Here is a 17,034-nt window from a genome sequence, read left to right on the forward strand (position 1 = left end):
TGGCTCTTTGCCAAGCTTTCCCAGAGGGTCAGGGAGGGATCAAGGATGACCTCCCCAGCTGGAGTGCCCCTGGTGGTCTCTCAGGTCAGGAGGCCTCTCTCTTAGTTTTGGTCCCCTTTTGATCCCGGCCTCACAGAATGGTGACAGCATGCCTGTGAACAGCCTCTGACTGGGGGAGGGGGCTCTGGGTGAGCATGAGGCTGGTGCCTGTGGAGTGACATGGTTTATTACATGTCACATGGTGGCTCCCCACGCGTGTGCGTGGCAGGCACGGGTGTGTCTGTGTACCTGCTCCCCAGGGCCTCCTTGACCACCTGTGGGAGTCTGGGGGAGTGTCTGGAGCCCTTGTGGGGGCAGAGGATGTGCGTGGGTGCATAAGGGTCTCACCCCGGGGCCCTGAGAAAATGTGAGGCAATCCTGGCCTGTAGCTTCCACCTAGCCTTGCCCTACCCCTCCTGGTGGCCGTCCCCAGCCACCACAGTCCCCTCACTCACCTCAGCCCTCAGAGCTGCCCCTCTACCACCCTCCCAAGGGACTTCTCCTGGAAACCCAGGGTGGGATCGACCCCTGCAGCGGCTCCTGGGGGGGGCCACGGTGTGATGGAGTCTTCCTGAGGAGGCTGCTCTGTCCTTGTAGCAGCATGAGTGTGTGTATAAGGAGCGTCGTGTGCGAGTGGCTGGTGACACAGTGAGGGCTGGTCTGGGGCCTTACAGTACTCTTTGCAGGGCGCTATGAAAGTCCCCTGGGCCTTTCTGTGGCCACCCTCGGTGCCAGGGCCAGCTCTGGGGATGGCAGGCACACACTGACCTCTGCCACCATCTGCCAGCAAGGCCTGGGCCCCACCCTGGGGCTTCCTGTACCTGTGTCTGAATCCGATTCAGGCCCCGGAACCACAGGATCTGGCCGCGGCGCAGCTCCCTCTCGGCGTGGTCGATCTCCTCCACGTCCTCGTTGAGCTCCTCCTCAGGGATCTCCTCCTTCTGCGTGAGCCTGCCTGCCTCCTTCAGGAACTTGAGCCTGCTTGTGGGGATGGTGGCGATGACCTGCAAGGGACACCACCCAGCAGGGGTTCAGGGCAGCCTGTCCTTCCAGCTTCTCCTCCACTTCCTCTCCCTCCTCCTCTACCAGGCCGTCCAGCCTCAGGACCCACTTGCTCCTTAGCCCATCTCTCCCATCCCTTGGCTCAACCTTTTACAAGTCCTTGTTAACTTGCTTTTTCACTCACTCGTCTAGACTCAGGGGCACAGTGGGACCTCTGGGCCTTCAGAAGTTGCCCAGATGTGACTTGGAAGACATCACACTGTGCTGGTTGTGTAGCCCTGGGCAGGTCATGTACCCTCTCTGAGCTTTGGTTTCCCCATCAGCGAGGATGCAGCCGGGCGTGTAAGTTGCTGTGTAGACCTTCGCTTATGGCTGGCCCTCAGGTCTCCCGGGTTCATTTCCCCCTGAGGTCACTGGGTCAAGGGATCTCCAAACCGGGGGAACAAGGGCATAGGTCCAGGTGGCCTGGGTCTAGCCAATCTTATACTGGGAAGGCAATACAAGAAGGGATGTGCCTTCTTCTCCATCTGAAGGCTTCCCAAATGGCTTGTCCATGGGTCCGAGGCCCAAGAGTCAGCCTGATGTAGCAGATGCCAGAGATCCCTCTAATCCATGAGGACAGACACTCAGCCTAAGGGTTCTTGGGAGTTTAGGGACAACACTGTCCACTGGTGTAGACCTTAGTCCTTCAGAATCTGCTCCCCCAGATGCTGAGAGTATGGGCTTCAGTGTGATAGAGATGGCCTGGTCACAAGAGGTGCCCAGAGAAGGGGTTCCTAGATCAAATTGAGTCTATCAATTTTCCAAAGAAGCTGCAAATTTTAAAGATGAAACTCCTGGGTATGGTAGTCATTTCAAAATGAAACCTGTAATACCAGCAACTTGGAAGGTTGAGGCAGGAGGGTCACAAGTTCAAGGTCAGCCTGGGAAATTTAGACCCTGTCTCAAAATTAAAAATAAAAGGTGCTGGGAATGTAGTTCAGTGATGGAGACCCACTGGAGTTCCACCTCCAGTTCCAGTACTGCTGATAACTTTCTTCTGTATCTTCTAGTTAATTTTTGTCACTGTGGCTTCTTACTCTAGCTTGGGGACAGCCATGAAGGAGAAAATGATGTCTCAGGCCCGTGGGGTCCCCACTGCCTGGGTGTCTGAGCACTTTGGAAATCAAGCTCCTTGGGCCCAGGATGAGCTCTGGACACCTACCCAGCACCTAGGTCATGAGCAAGCTGTCAGAGTTGTGATGGCGTGTGCGCGCGCGTGTGTGCGTGTGTGCGCGTGCATGTGGGTACACTCAATGCTCGTGTGCGTGGAACTCGGCAAACATAGGGGAGGGAACTGGCTGAAGAATGTCCTGGGATCAGGGCTAGAGGGGCCACCAGAGAGTATTCCCAAAGCCAGGGAAGATCTCCTGTGACCCCAGGCACAGTACTGCGTCACACTGCAACATGGCAGGATTTGTACCTCTGAGTCAGGACACCACTGACTAATGTCCCCTTTCAACACACTGGCTTCAGGCCCTGAGCCTTGGCAGGCCACAGTGTCTAGCTAGCCCTTAATAACATTGTGTGCTCATGACATTAAATTTTTTGTTAGCTTCTATTTATGGTAAGTGACTGATTTTCTAGTTATGTTAGTAATATTATGTTGCCTTTTGAAGTAAATTTGTTAAAAAAAATCCCAAATTGATTAAAAAATATTAATAACAGGAGCAATGGTAAATAGATAAAAGGCAAAATTCAGAGTGGTGGCATATAGATGTCTAGCATTTGGGACCTGGATAGGTCCTCTCTGCTCAGATGCCTAGAGATGGTGAGGGCCTTGCCTGGGGTGGCAGTGAGTCTATGGCAGAGCCAGGACCCATTCCTGGGGGCTCCTGTCCAGTGCTCTTCCCCTTCCCCTGCAGAGAGGCACCTGCAACCCCCAGGAACCCACCTGGCCCCAGACGAGCTCTCCCAACCCGATGAATATGCACCACATCCACTGGTCCAGCTGCAGCGGCGAGCAGCTGAAGGGCTTCCCTCCAAACTGCACGATCACTATCTGGAGGTCAAAGGGAGCAGAGACACAGGGGGACAGGCCCTCAGCGGCTGGCACAGAGGGCTGGGGTGCTCACTGCCCAGCCCAGCCCAGGTGAGGGCAGGGGCCTGGCTACCTGGATGGCGAAGGTGCCCAGCACGATGGTGCAGAAGATGGGGTTCCGGAAGATGCCATCGAAGACGTTGCGCTCGCCATGGATCTTACGGGCGTTGATCTCATTGAAGAGCTGCATCATGACGAAGGTGTTGAAGATGATGGTGTAGTGCTCTGAGGGTGGTGAGTGCAGGGGGGCGTTCCTCCCACTGTCGATCTGGAACATCTTCTCGCCTGCCAAGCCGAGAGGGCAGGGGCTGGGCTGGGAGCAGCAGAGGAGGGAGGCACGGCTGGAAGCAAGGGGCAGGGTACAGCCCGCACTGCTGCCTGGTCAGTGAGGGAAGGGTCAGCAAAGCCCTTTCTCTAAGGGGCAGGGGGCAAAGACCTTGGGGAGCTGTCTTCCGCCTTTCCTGTGGAAATCTGAGAAAGGTAGAATGCCAGTTGCATACTGGGTGACATTGCTTATAAGAAGTGACCCTAGATTGGCAAGTGCATCTGGACTGGGAGGACAAGAAAACCTGTGGGAAGGTGCTATGGTTTGCCAGTGTCCCCCAAGGCTCAAGTGATAAAGGCTTGGTCCCCAGCCCACAGTGCTATTGGGGAACCTTTAAGAGGTGGAGCCTAATGGGGGGTCTTATGGTCCCTGGGATATTGCTATCAAAGGGGATTCTGAGGCCCCAGCCTCTTCCTCTCTTAACTTCCCCTCCGTGTTGGGCAGTTTCCTCCAGCCTGTACCTCCTCACCACAGGCCTAAAAGCAACAGACTGACCATAGACTGAAACCTCCAAAACTGTAAGCCAAAATAAACATTTCCTCTTTTTAAGTTGATTATCTCAGGTGTTTTGTTACAGCAACAGAAAGCTGATCACACGGAGGCCATGGATTTGAGCTTCCCTGACAGTTCTGCTGCTTGGCACTGAGCATGCCCTTGCTGAGACCTCTGGAAGCTCATGGGGCTGTTTATAAGAGATCCCCATTCCTATGTGAGTGTGGGGCTTCTAGGCTGGGATGGCCTTGGAACCACCCTTTTGGGCTTCATCCTTTCACACCTGAGCTGTTGCTTGGGGTGGTCCCCAGATTGCTGCGTGGATGCCTGTTGGTGGCATGTCTGATGCATCCTGTATCCTTTTGTAAAACCTCATGAACTGGTGCCAGGAAGGTCATGGAATTTTCTGGGTAGAAGGTGTCCAGCCAAACCCAAGAACGGCAGGTGACGAAGTCGGGGTTGGGTGGTGGTGCGGGCAGCAGGCAGTAGGAGCCCCAGTTCTCCTCCCTTTCTCCCACCACTTTCTCCTAGTGTCTCAAGGTTTTCTTTCATGAGGCTTCCTCTACAGCGTTTCAGGATAATTTTTACAACAGTAAACTCTGTCCCGACAACACAGCACTCTCCATATTTACAGAAGGTGACTGCCCTTTCTGGACTGAGACCCTTGCTGCGCCACCAGGCATTCTCTGGGCGTTGAGGGCACATGCTCGTTAGCATTGAAAACCCAGCTCCAGGCTGGGGACGCTGCACTGGCCCGTCTCTGTGTGGCCAGCCCCTTCCTCTTCCTGAGTTGGGGACCATGATCATCTCAGAGGCTCCACAGAAACCAGGCCATTCTGAATCCCAGCCAAACCTGATTCTCTTTCTAGTTCCTCCTCAGACCAGCTGTGTGCCCTTAGGTAAGCACCTCACCTCTGTGAGCCTTGGTGCCTTGGAGTAATGGGGGGTCAAGGTACTATAATTTGGATCTGGAGTGTCCACCAGAGGCCCATGTGTTAAGACTTGGTCCCCAGGGTGGTGCTACAGGGAGGTGATGGAATCTTTGAGCGACGGAGCCTTGTGGGAAGCCTTGTGGGAAGCCATGCCTGTGACAGGGACAGGCATGTCTTCGAAGGGGGACATGGGCCCTGGTCTCTTCTGCTCTCTCTGCCCCCTGGCTCCCAAGGTGATCAGTTTTGCTCTACCCCATGCTCCTGCCGTGAAGTGCTGCCTTGCCATTAGCCCAAACACCTGACCGTGGACAGAAACCTTCAAAACTGTGAACCAAAATAAACTTTTCTAAGTTTTCTTGGGTAGTTTATTATAGTGACAGCCAGCTTCCTAACACAGGAGCAAGGGCACCTGCCTCATGGCTGGCTGGAGGCCTAAATGAGGCAACTTCGGTGGAAGTGTTGTGCAGGCAGCTGGCAATTACACAGACGTCTCCATGTGTCTCCAGCCTTCCCTGGTTCAAGAGAAGGTGCTGGAAGAGGTCAGGGAAGGGGTCCCAGCTCTGATGAGCTGACATGAAGTGTCAGCCCTGCACCCACCTTGTGTGATGTGCACTCAGACCTGGGAGCTGCAATCCATGGAAAAAACCCTAGATTTGGGGTCAGCTAGGCCTGTGACAGGGACAGACTCTGCTCAAAGCTCCCTCTGTGACCTTGAGCAACTTACTTTACCTCCCTCAGCTTGAGCAAAATAGGAAGGTGGCTGTGAATCCAGATGCCAGGTCTGGGCCAAACTGTCCCTGGAAGGTGGTGACAGGGCCACTGAGGATGTGGGCAGGGGGCTCACCAACGAAGAGCAGGGTGAAGATGAGGGTGAGCTGGTAGACTGCGTGGCCCAGGATGTTCTTCATCATGGTCCGGGAGATGAGGGGCTTGTTGCGTCCGTATGGCTTCCTCAAAAGCAGAGTCTCAGTGGGCGGCTCTGTGGCCAGAGCCAGGGAGGCGAACGTGTCCATGATGAGGTTCACCCAGAGCATCTGCACAGCCTTCAGAGGGGAGTCCTGGGGAAGTGGCCCAAGGAGAGCTCTGTCTCAGGAGCCAGCCCCTCCTCTGCCATAGAGTGCTGGTAGGATGTGACGGAGGTCACATGAGGCTGGCCTGCCCCATGGGTTCCTGAGCAGGTGCACAGCAGGTTCTAGAAGCCTCCTTTGGAGGACTGGGAGCTGCCCACCTCAGCCCTGTACCCCGCTGCCCCAGGAGAAGGCAGAGTCAGTCCCCCAGGCCCAACAGCCACCAGCTTCTGGTAATCTTAGCTGCATTCCCGCCACCTCCCTCCCCCCTGCTCTTGGCCATGTCACAGCACAGCCCCGGCCACTCCCCCTTCCTCTGCACCTCCTGCTGCCTCTTTCCCCTCAACTGTCTGTGGCTCAAGTCTCTCCTTTCCGTGACCCTTGTCCCCAATTTCTCCATGCCTCTTATTATCCTACGTTATTCTAAAAAACCTCTCTTTGTGTTTCTATGACTTTAAAAATAATACATTTTCATGCTGGGAAATTTTGGCACATAAGGAATAGCAGAGGAGGCTAAAAGTCTCTGGGGATCTCACAGAGGTTACCACTGCCCCTATTCTGGTGTGTGCCCTTCCAGACCTCTCGCTGACTGAGACGGAAGGGCACCAGGTGTCGGGCACAATCACAGCACAGGGTCTCCACTGCCTGAAGGAACAAGCTGCTGGTCGCCCTCCCTCCTCCTGCCCTGTAGGCCTTGACCATAGCTGTAGGCTTGGCCCCTCTGTACCCCCAAATGCCTTTCTCTGTCACCAGCCACTTCTGTATCAGATTGAGGGATCCCTCCTCCAGCCTCACCGCAGTGCCAGGCCACTCCGGACCCCACTCTCCTGGTCCTCCCTTTCAGAGGGCTCCTCCTCCCTCCTTTTAAAACTGGGTTCCTGGGCTGGGGTTGTGGCTCAGCGGTAGAGCGCTCGCCTGGCATGTGTGAGGCCCTGGGTTCGATCCTCAGCGCCACATAAGAATAAATAAATAAAATAAAGGTATTGTGTCCAACTACAACAACAACAACAAAATATATTAAAAAAAACTGGGCTCCTGTGGCCCCTTCCTGGGCCCTGCTCTCCTCTGTGTACCTGTCTCCCTAGCTTTAAGGGACCCACCTCCTCCCACCTGGCCTCTCTCCATCCCAGACTCCCTGTGGCTTTAGCCTTGCCCATCTGGGGGCCATGGAACACAGCCTTCAGGAAGCCCACCCACCCTGACCCCTCTGCCTGCACCCGTGCGCTCGCTCACCTCCTAGGCAATTGTCACAGCCCCTCCTGGCCAGCTCCCCGGCCTCTGCCCTGGCTCAGCCGTCCCTCTTAGGCCTCCTCCTGCCCCTCAGCTTTCTCTGGTTGAGTGCACCTCAGGGACTGGTCCACCTATTCCCCCTGGTCCCCTACCTGGTTCAACTACCAGTTTTCTTTGAACCTCAGTTTCCCCACCTGGTACCAGTTGGATCCAAGAAGCCCGAGTTTCTGTTGCCATGGCAGTGTCCCCAAGCTGCCACTAGAGGGAGCTTCTCATCCACAGGAGAAGAGAGAGGACTCTTTCCAGCAGAAGGGAACCCAACCCTCCCTATCTCTGCCCTTCACCCCACAGGGCTCTGACTCTCAGACTGGGGCAAGCAGTGGCCACCAGGAGTGTCCCCATGACTCAGGATGCAACAGAGGGGAGCAGGGTTCCCAGGGCCACCCAGCTCGGTAGCAGTGCAGCACTCTGTGATTCTGGGGCTCCTGAGTACAGGGGCTTGAATACTGAGGTGGCTGCTGGAAGGGGTCAGGCCTCAGGGACCTCCCAGGGCTGAGGCAGCCTACCCTCTTGCCCAGGCCAGGCTGGTCAGCTCCTGGAGGAGGCGGGCTGGTAGCAGTACCAGGAGGCTTCAGGAGCAGTGGGAGGTGCCTCTCCTACTCTGAGCCTCAGTTTCTGCCTCTGTCAAATGGGAATCATCCCAATTCCTGTCTCAAAGTAAGGACGCGGTGAAGCTGAAGACCTCCAGGTCTTGTTTTCTGCAGGCCCCACCTAGTCCAGAGGACAGGGCTGCATGAGACCCAGAAGAAGTGATCTGGATAAACAGATTCCCGCTGCCTGTACTGTCCCCATCACTGCAGAACCAAGGCCCCCAGGGGCCCCGCTGACCCTCAGCCGGTCCCGTGATCTACATTGGGCCTGCACTGGCCCTGTCTCCCCCTAGCCCTGGACCAAGAGTCTGGCCAGTGCCTGGCCCAGGACCATGGGGGCATAAGGCTGACGTCTTCCACTTACTGGGCCACCTGAGCCATGCCACCTCTCGGGGCCTCCTTTCCTCCACTGCACTGGGGCTGGCACCTGCGCCGGGAACTGTGGTGCGGTTCCTGGCAGGTGCTCCAATCACGAGTGCCCCAGTCCAGGCATTCTGACACAGCTCAGGAAGCTCTCAGCTGGGGGTCTCTGCCCGCACCCCGAGGACCCACCTGTGTGATGCATGCGCCTGTGAAGGCCACGATTACAGCCACCACGTTGACAGTCAGCTGGAACTGCAAGAACTTGGAGATGCTGTCATAGACGTTGCGACCCCACATCACCGCCTTGACGATGCTGCTGAAGTTGTCATCTGTCAGGATGATGTCTGAGGCCTCCTTGGCTACATCCGTGCCTGCGATGCCCTGTGGGGACAGGGACAGGAGCCCGGAGGGGTGGCCGGGGGAGGTGAGTGGCTCTATACTGCTGTCCCCATCCCTGGCACATCCTCAGCCCACCACAGCCCACTCCTGTTCCATTCCAATGGGCCCAGCACAGCCAGACCACACACAGGGACACACACAGACCCCCCACCCCCGGAGGAGGCCTTGCCCTGGGCCCTCTCCTCCCTTACCCTCCTGCTCCCCAACCTGCAAGTGCCCCTCCTTGTAAAGCTCTCCCTGAGCAGAAGGACTCCTCCCTTCCAGGAAGACCTCTGGGGCCATGTGGAGGCTGGAGAGCATTGAATGCACACAGGGCCAAAGGGTCAGCTGAGTGTCAACTGGGGGTCCCACAAGCCACTTCAAGGCTATGTAGCCTATATGCTCCTGCCAGATTCCACCCCAGACCCCTGAGAGCCGCTCCTACCATGGCGAAGCCCACGTCAGCCTTCTTGAGTGCAGGCCCATCGTTGGTCCCATCCCCGGTCACAGCCACCACCTGCCGCTGCTCAGTGTGTGTGCTGTCGATGATGCCTGTTGGGGGCAGGAGTATGCTCAGGGCCTGGGCCAGCCCTGAGCCTTGGCCATGGCCATGGCCCCCTCTCTGGCCCCTGCTTAGCTAGCCCCTTCTGGCATGGCTCTTCCCAGCACCTGCAGGGCATTCTGGGCACTTGGTTAGCCCAGGGCTGGCTGGAGGTCCTGTGTGGCCTGGGTCCTGCCCACTTTCCAGCACTGTCTTTGTTTCTTACAGCACTTGGCCACACTGGCAGCCACCTTAACCAGAAAAACTGTCCCCTTGGCCCCTCTGCTTATATTCAGGGGCCCCTCCACTGCTCCAAGGATATTCAAGGTTTCTCTGGGGTCCCGCCATCTGCCCTACCAGCACCTTCCCCTTACTACTCTGACCTTGGCCTCTCTCCAGACACTCATCCTCAATAAAAAATTCAACAAAAATGAGAATGAACAGAAGACACGTGGCCCCAGTCACCAGCTGGGTCAGTGGAAGAGGGTAGGTGAAAGGTGTCATCATCAGGGACCTGTGGAGTGTATGGGACTTGTTACTCATGAAGCTACCAGGCAGAGATGGCCATGGGCAGGACAGATATTTGGGTGTTGGCCTTGACTCTTATTCCACACAAGAGACGCATCACCAAGGCCTTAGATTTCTGGCTCCAAAATTTCACTGAAGTCCTTTGCGTTCTGTCCTGATCTCTGCAACTGGCATTTCCACTGCCCCCTCACTGACTTGGGGCACCCTGGAACTTGCTGCAAGACCTTGTTTGAACCTGTCCCTTGCCCCTCGGAAAAGCCGTTCACTTCTTCCCTGGGCCCCATGATAACATGCAGGAACCTCTGAACCCCATGACCAGGCCTCTCCACTCTGATCTCTTCTCTTGCCCCTGGCCATGTCCACCTCTTTGCCACATGCCTGGCTCCCACTGGCCTCTGTTCCTATATAGGTTGTTCCCTGGGTTGGATATACTCCTGTCACCCACCTATAGCTTCAGCTTGGATGCCACCATCCACAGGAAGTCTTTGTAGTGCCCTGAGGACCCCTGTCACCCCAAAGCATCCCCGTAGCTGCTGCCTCCCCTACCCCCTGAGCTCCCTAACTTGGGGTACTGCCCCTCTAAACTGCTCCCCTCAAGACCTAGCTCCCATGCCGGGTGCCCTAGGAATCATCCTGAGTTGCCGCCACACAGCAGCCAGCCCCAAGGCCCTCTGCCCTGAACCCGGTCTCTCTAAGCTGGTCCACTAGCATGCACACACGAGGCCTCTGTTCTCCCTGGTTCCCTCAGCCTTAAGGGGGCTCCTCTGTGGCTAGACAAGGGGGGATTCTTTTCTCTGTGGCTCCCTGGGCTGGTAACGGGCTTTTCCTGTTCCCAACAGAGCAGAGATCTGGGACAAAACCCTCCTGGGGCTGTCTCTTCTCACTCTAGGCCCAGTGTGGCCCGGCCCTGCGTGGCCTTCAGGGGCTTCCCTGTGGCCACATCTGTGTCCTGACCCTCAAACTACATCTGTCCTCCTTTCCCATAAGCTTCCGTCCTGGCTTTCCTGTCACCCACATCACTCCTGCTCCTCTGGTCACTTGTCCTTGGTTCTGCTGGCATTCTTGGCCACTGCCACCACTCAGGTGGGCATTCCTGGGTTCAGCAGCTCCCCAGCTCTTCCCTCTTGTACCCCCAGCCAGGCCTGTGTCCCAGGCCCCGCACTCTCCTGCCCTGAGGGCCAGCCACCTCTGGACAGCTCCGCTCGACAGTCAGAGGCCGCAGTGTGGCCAGTCCTACACTGAAAGCATCAGTTTTCCTCAGATCTGTCTTGTCTCCTGTGACTCCTGGTGCCCAGCTGCCCACTTGAAAGGCACTGGGCCTGCAGTGGGCCCTCAAACAGGCAGACAGCAGAGGTCCTGGGCCCCTGCCCCTTAACCCCTTTACCATGTCCAAACACCCTGCTCAGACTTCCACCTGGAAGTGTTTCTCAGACCTGCTGATGGCTGGCCGCCCCGCCTGCCACCATCTGGTCCTTGTGGCGCCTTAGGCAATCCTGGTGGTCCCTCTTGCCTGCGGGTCACTCTCCCAAAGCAGGCTGGGCTTTATGAAACGGTGGTCTTTTCCACCTGGCCCTCCCACTTCCTGAACTTGGGGTAACAGTGCAGGTCACAGCCACCTACGTGGCGAATGCTGTGGTCTACAGGATGCGATGCCACAAGCCTCCTCCAGTCTCCTCCCCAGCTTTCCCATCCAGGCAACTGAATTTACGTTCATTCCTTGATGTGCTGGGGAAAACGTTTTTCTCTGGACAGTTCCAGTGCGGTTCGCTGCCCTGTCTGAAAACCAGACCCTTCCTCCTGGAAACACCCCCCCCACCCCTTGCCTTCCATGGCCTGTGACCTAATACCCTACCCAGCCAGAGTCAGAGGGCAGCAGCGGGCCCCAGAACAGCCTTCTCTGCCACCCATGCAGCCTTTCACCCTCTGCAGGGACAATGCCTATTTAGTGTCCACTGCCTGGGACCTGCACCACGAATTCCAGAGGGAAGGACCACATCCACCTAGATCGGGGCCTGGATATAATAGGTCCTCAATAAATGGTCATTGAAAGAATGGATAAATGAATTGATGAGCAAATGAGTGAATTAATAAGAAATGAGCATGGGTTGGAGAACTTTTGCTTCAGTATCTGTGCTTCAGGGGTTCCGTTTCTGTCCCCAGGCTAGATCTGCCTCCATTAATGTCCCTGGGTGACATGTTTGAGACAAGAATCCTAGACACCTATGGATGATCTCAGGCAGAAGCCTGGATCCCACAGCCAATTTACAGATGGGTAAATTGAGTCCCAGAGTGGAGAGTCTTGTCCACGGCCACAGAGCAGGTCAGCAGCAGACCCGGGACATGAACCAGAAACACCTAGAACCTGGCCCCCAGAGCTTAGCACGTGTTGTGCTCTCTCTGGGGGAAAATGGGGAGAGAGAAGGACTGTGGCATTGGGCCTCACTGCTCAAATCGCTGTGCCCAGGACAGCCCATGCCTGAGTCTCAAGATGCCAAGCACACCAAGGCTCTCGAACTCCTGAGCTCTGGGGCCAGACTGAGAGCAAGTGAAGAGGGTTGACTTTCAGATAACGAGCAGTAGTAGTCTGTCAACCACAAAGAGCAAGATCTGTATAAAGTCACTCAAACTCGACATTTAAAATGCCCCACTGGCCAAATAAAACATATCTGTGGTCCCCATATGGTAACTGAGCCATGAGTTTGAGACCCTAGATGGGCCCGATCCTAACGCTTCTTGGAGGAATTGGAGGCCCAGAAAAGAAGGCTCACAACCTCCTTTGGGCCCTCAGCAGGCATCCCGGGGCTGAAAAGCATCCTCTTCATAAGGACATCACCAGGTGTGTAGATGCCCAGAGAGGGTCCCTTCCCCGCGTCCAGTTGTATGGAAACACCACGTGCCAGGAAAGGAGCACTGGTCTCTGGCCTCAGAATTTCCCAAGACCTCCCACGTCTCACCTTTGACTAGGGTGTGCTTGTCTGTCGGGGAGGAGCGAGCCAGCACCCGCAGTTTTGGCCAGATCTTGTCAATTCGCTCCTGCTCAATCTGCAGAGGGATGAGGGAGAGGGTCAGCAGGATCAGGGAGAGAAACTGAGGATCGAGGAAGAGCCCAGAGTACACTGGCTGGTCTCTGCACAATCATGCATCACAGCGCCAGTGCCTCCCAGCTCCCTGCCCCCGTCAAATCTAGTCCCTCTGAGGACATTTACCCTGGGACACGTACCTCTCCCTTCTCATTGCGGATCCTCCGGTTGAACTCTTTGCCCTCCAGACACAGGAAGTCTTCCCCAGGATGGATGATACCACACTTGATGGCGATGGCCCGGGCCGTATTGATATTGTCACCAGTGACCATCCGGACAGTGATACCTGCTCGCTGGCACTTGCGGATGGCTTCTGGGACCTAGACAGGAGGGTAGGATCCATGGGGGAGGGCATCACCCCTGGCAGGCCCTCGCTGCCTTCATGGGTCCCAGAGTGAGCCCTTCTCATAAGCAGCTCCACTTAAAGGGGAGTAAAAACTCCATGAGATACTGATGGCACAGATAGAATACAGTCCATGGCTTCTCTTCCTGTGCCCATGGCAGACATTGTTAATCAATCACAGTATCCTGGATTGAACCTGATGTGCGTTCAGAATTCTTCTCAGCCAGAATCCCAGGCAGCCAGCACCTAGTGACCATGATAGTTTGTCCTGAGACCAAACCACTGGATCCCCCGAACTGCACAAATGCTTTGGAAAGACCCTAATGAACACCTTCTCAGATCAGGCCCAGGCCAGAGTACAGAGCACCTAGTTACACTTGAACTTGCCCAGCTTCATCTACAAGCTCCATGATAAGTCTGTTTGTGTATTTTCAGTTTTTTTTTTTTTTTGAGGGGGAGATGTTTGCATTTGGAGGCATTTTATTTACAGAATGTGACATTGGATTAGAATAAATCCGAATGACTATGCTGTCACTTAAAATAGGACATTTTGCTGAGAGTAAGGATTGCATCCTGCCTTCTCTGACTATAATGACAGACTGATGTCTGGGCCAATTGGGTCAGATCAGACCCAGCCCAGCCAATCAGAAGGCGGAAAGGCCCGTCACCCGCTAGGCCCCAGTAGCTTCCCCAAGCAGAGCTCTGGATTTACCCAGCAACCAGGATGTGGAAATTAGCCTGGAGCTGTGGCAGCCCTTTATACACAACACAGATCAACTGAATGAGTGATTCTTACCCATAGGCAATAACAAATAATAAAATAATAAGACTATATTTGCTGCAGAATGTCTTTGAGGGGAAGAGAACACATCAAGGGCAGAAAATCCAGTTGTCCAGAAATACTAAAGCACTAAAGCACATTGGAATTCTGGACCCATTTTGCTAGTCTGGAAAAAGATCCAGATTTGAAATTCCAAGTACAGTTTCCATGGAATGCGTATTGCTTCCACACCTTTGTGAAGTCAAAAAAATTCAAAATCTAATTATCGTTAGGTTGGGGGCTATCTGTACTTTGCCATGGCAGCCCTGGAAAACTGATGAATAAAACACTTAGCATCTACTATAGTTTAAATCTTGAATGTCAAAGGCCTGTGTGTTCAAGGCTTGGTCCCTAGACTATGGTGCTATCGGGAGGTGGTGGAACCTCTAAGGGGTGGGAGGTCTTAGGTCACTAGCGGTGTGCCCTGGAAGGGGACAATGGAATCTAGGTCTCTTCTTCTTTTTTCTCTTTTGCTTCCAAGCTGTGATGTGAACTGCTTTGCTCTGCCATGTATTCCCACCATAATGTGTTGCCTCGACATGGGCCAAAAAATAATGGGGCCCAAACAACCATGGGCTGAAACCTCCAAAACTGTGAACTCAAACAAACCTTTCTTCTTTACAAGTTGATTCATCTCAAGCATTTTGTCATAGTAACAGAAATCTGACTAATACAGAATCCTTTCCCATCTCCCTGACTCTGCCCATTCTGTTCCTTCTGCCCTCCCTCAACCTCTGTGTGTCGTATCTTACCCATCTTACATGTAAAATGCTTTCAGCTCATGAAGCCATTCTGAATTCTTCCAATCCAGTGGGATATTTCCTTAAACTATTCTCAGTAGTTTCTTCTATCACTCAGACATGTGTTCATTCAATGAACTGTTATTGAACATCCTGTTCAAGGCACTAAAGATGCAGAGATGATTAAGACTGAAACCCCAGAGGCATTGATCTGGTTGAAATATGCTTTCCACATAAATAAAATTGCTGTTAATTTTTTTTTTTAAAAAAAGGCTTCTTTTGCTAAAATTATCCTAGATATTTCTCACTGAGGAAAAACAGCCAGGAAATGGGCGCTTCCTGTTTTCATTAAATAAAGGCTTTTAAACATCTGTTGTTTCTGGTGACAGCCGTTGTCTGTGACTCTAAGGGCTCCAAACACCCCCGGATAACCCGGCAAGTCCCAGACTGCCAATCTCCTGATGGCTTCATTGATGCTGGCTTCCATCAGCCTCAGCAACATCTCAGGGAGGGAGTTTTGGCAAATATATTTTTAACTGATTCTTGCCTTTGATGGTCTCCAGGGAGGAAGGCAATGTGGAGATTCACCCCACTGACAGCTGGGGAAACCAAGGGGGGCATAAATTATCTTCCTGCTATTGCAAAATGAATCCTAGCATGTCTAAGGACCCTAGAGGTGGCCCAGGTAGAGGCCATCCTCCTTTCTGGGCCTCGGCAGGCTGGAGGCACTATGCAGGGTATTTGCCCAGGAGACTCAAGGCAGGGTGACCAGGAAGGCTGTAGGAGAACAGAGCCCAGCAGAGTTTGCAGAAATGCACCCACCATAGGCATGGATACTCCCAGAGGGTCACTCACAAAACTGGTGACAGTGCTGCTGTGGAGGTGGGAACTGGGGACTAGAATGGTGGTAGGGTTATTTCACACTTCTGTACTTTTTGAATTTGGTTCCATGCACACAAATCACCTATCTTAAAAAGCAAATTAGTAAGACAACTGTATCCACTGGGCTCCTCGGGGCGTGCACCCATCCCACGCCCCCCAGGGGGAGACGCAAATCAACAGGTCTGAGCTTTTATGCTTTCCAGTAGCGTCCCCAGCAGCCCTGCCGTGTCCCTGAGTCGCGAACATCAGACCGTCCAAGTGTCTTGTTTTTCAGATGGGGAAACCGAGGCTAAAAGGGGATGCACCTGAGGCCACCTAGAAGGAGTGGCAGGGGCAGAATCAGAGCCCACATCCTCTGACTCTGCCAGGCCACTGCTGTTAAATTCAGCTTACGTCTTGAGGGCAAGCCTGGGTGGCGGGAGAGGGCCAAGATGGATTCCCTGATGGAAGGAAGGATGAGCAGATGAGAAGACAGAGGCACAGAGAGGGCCCCAGTGGCTTGTTGGTGGCCAAGTTGGGGCTGGCATCCAGGTCCTTTCCGAGTCTGCGTCTGAAGCCACTTACTCTGGATGACCCTGTCGTCAACAGCAAATGCCAGGGACCCAGCTTTGCTCCTCTCAGGTCCTGGGTGTGGGGAGTCTTTCCTCAACCTCCTGACACAGAATGACTTGCCCCTTGTGTTTTGTGGCATCTAGGCAAAGGCCCTGGGGCAGAAAGGCAGAAACCTGGCCTAATCTGGACTTGCTCAGCCTCTTACAGGGAGTCTTTGGGGACATCCCCGTCCCTCTGTGGGCCTCAGTGTTTCCATATGCAAACTGGGATGTGTAGGAAGCTGTCTGGGTGAGATGAGGGATCAGACCTCTAGCCACGCCTCTTGAGACAGTGGATGTTGATCAGCTTTAACAAAAAGAAGGAAGGACAGAAAATTCTGCACTACATGGCATTACTTTGTGAAATTCTTGGGTTGGTTAAGCGTGTGTGCTGACTTGAGTCATGACATAAAATACATTTCTTCTTATTGTGGGTCAGGGCCAAAAAAATGTTTGCACCGGATTCTCTTTCCCAGCCCACCTCAGAGGTGTTTCCGAGGCGTGGTGATGAGCCGGGAGCTCACGGAGGGGTGGAGGAGGCTCTAGAAAGCAAGGACAAGGGAGTCCCCAGGGCATGGTTAGGCCAGCCTCCTACCGCAGGGGACGAGGCACTGCTGCTGGTTCTGAGAAATTTCCAGTAAGGAGGTAACGCATTGCCGTGAGGCCTGAGCCCATTAGCGGTTGGTAATGAGCAGGCGTCCCCTGGGGGAGCTGATAAATGGCCTGTGTGCCCAGGGAGGGCCGCGGTCTACAGAAAAACACACGCGGGCTCTGGGGCCAAGCGCCAAGCTCCAGGGTGCTGACTGTCTTTGCTGTTTTAGGATCGGGGTAGGATGAGGGGGCCACAGTGAGATCCACTTGTGTGTGTGTGTGAGAGAGAGGGGGGAGAGAGAGAGAGAGAGAGAGAAAGAGAGAGAGAGAGAGAGAGAGAGAGAGAGAGAGAGAGAGAGAG

At 54.4% G+C, this 17,034-nt stretch overlaps 1 protein-coding gene across 13 annotated transcripts in view; it reads right to left on the reverse strand.

The window, feature by feature from the left end:
* The window catches only part of Atp2b2 (ATPase plasma membrane Ca2+ transporting 2), a 271,387-nt gene that overhangs the window by 10,634 nt on the left and 243,719 nt on the right, over positions 1 to 17,034 (reverse strand). For all 13 annotated transcript variants that reach the window (XM_048787110.1, XM_048787112.1, XM_048787106.1 and 10 more), the window contains 8 exons: positions 12,848 to 13,027; positions 12,582 to 12,669; positions 9,004 to 9,110; positions 8,370 to 8,561; positions 5,715 to 5,928; positions 3,195 to 3,406; positions 2,975 to 3,082; positions 861 to 1,043 (listed from right to left, as the gene is read on the reverse strand). In XM_048787110.1, coding sequence (XP_048643067.1) covers positions 861 to 1,043; positions 2,975 to 3,082; positions 3,195 to 3,406; positions 5,715 to 5,928; positions 8,370 to 8,561; positions 9,004 to 9,110; positions 12,582 to 12,669; positions 12,848 to 13,027 — 1,284 coding nt within the window. The remainder of the gene's footprint in view (positions 1 to 860; positions 1,044 to 2,974; positions 3,083 to 3,194; positions 3,407 to 5,714; positions 5,929 to 8,369; positions 8,562 to 9,003; positions 9,111 to 12,581; positions 12,670 to 12,847; positions 13,028 to 17,034) is intronic.

The sequence above is a fragment of the Marmota marmota genome, unplaced genomic scaffold (genome assembly GCF_001458135.2).
Source record: "Marmota marmota marmota unplaced genomic scaffold, marMar, whole genome shotgun sequence".
Classification (NCBI taxonomy): domain Eukaryota; kingdom Metazoa; phylum Chordata; class Mammalia; order Rodentia; family Sciuridae; genus Marmota; species Marmota marmota.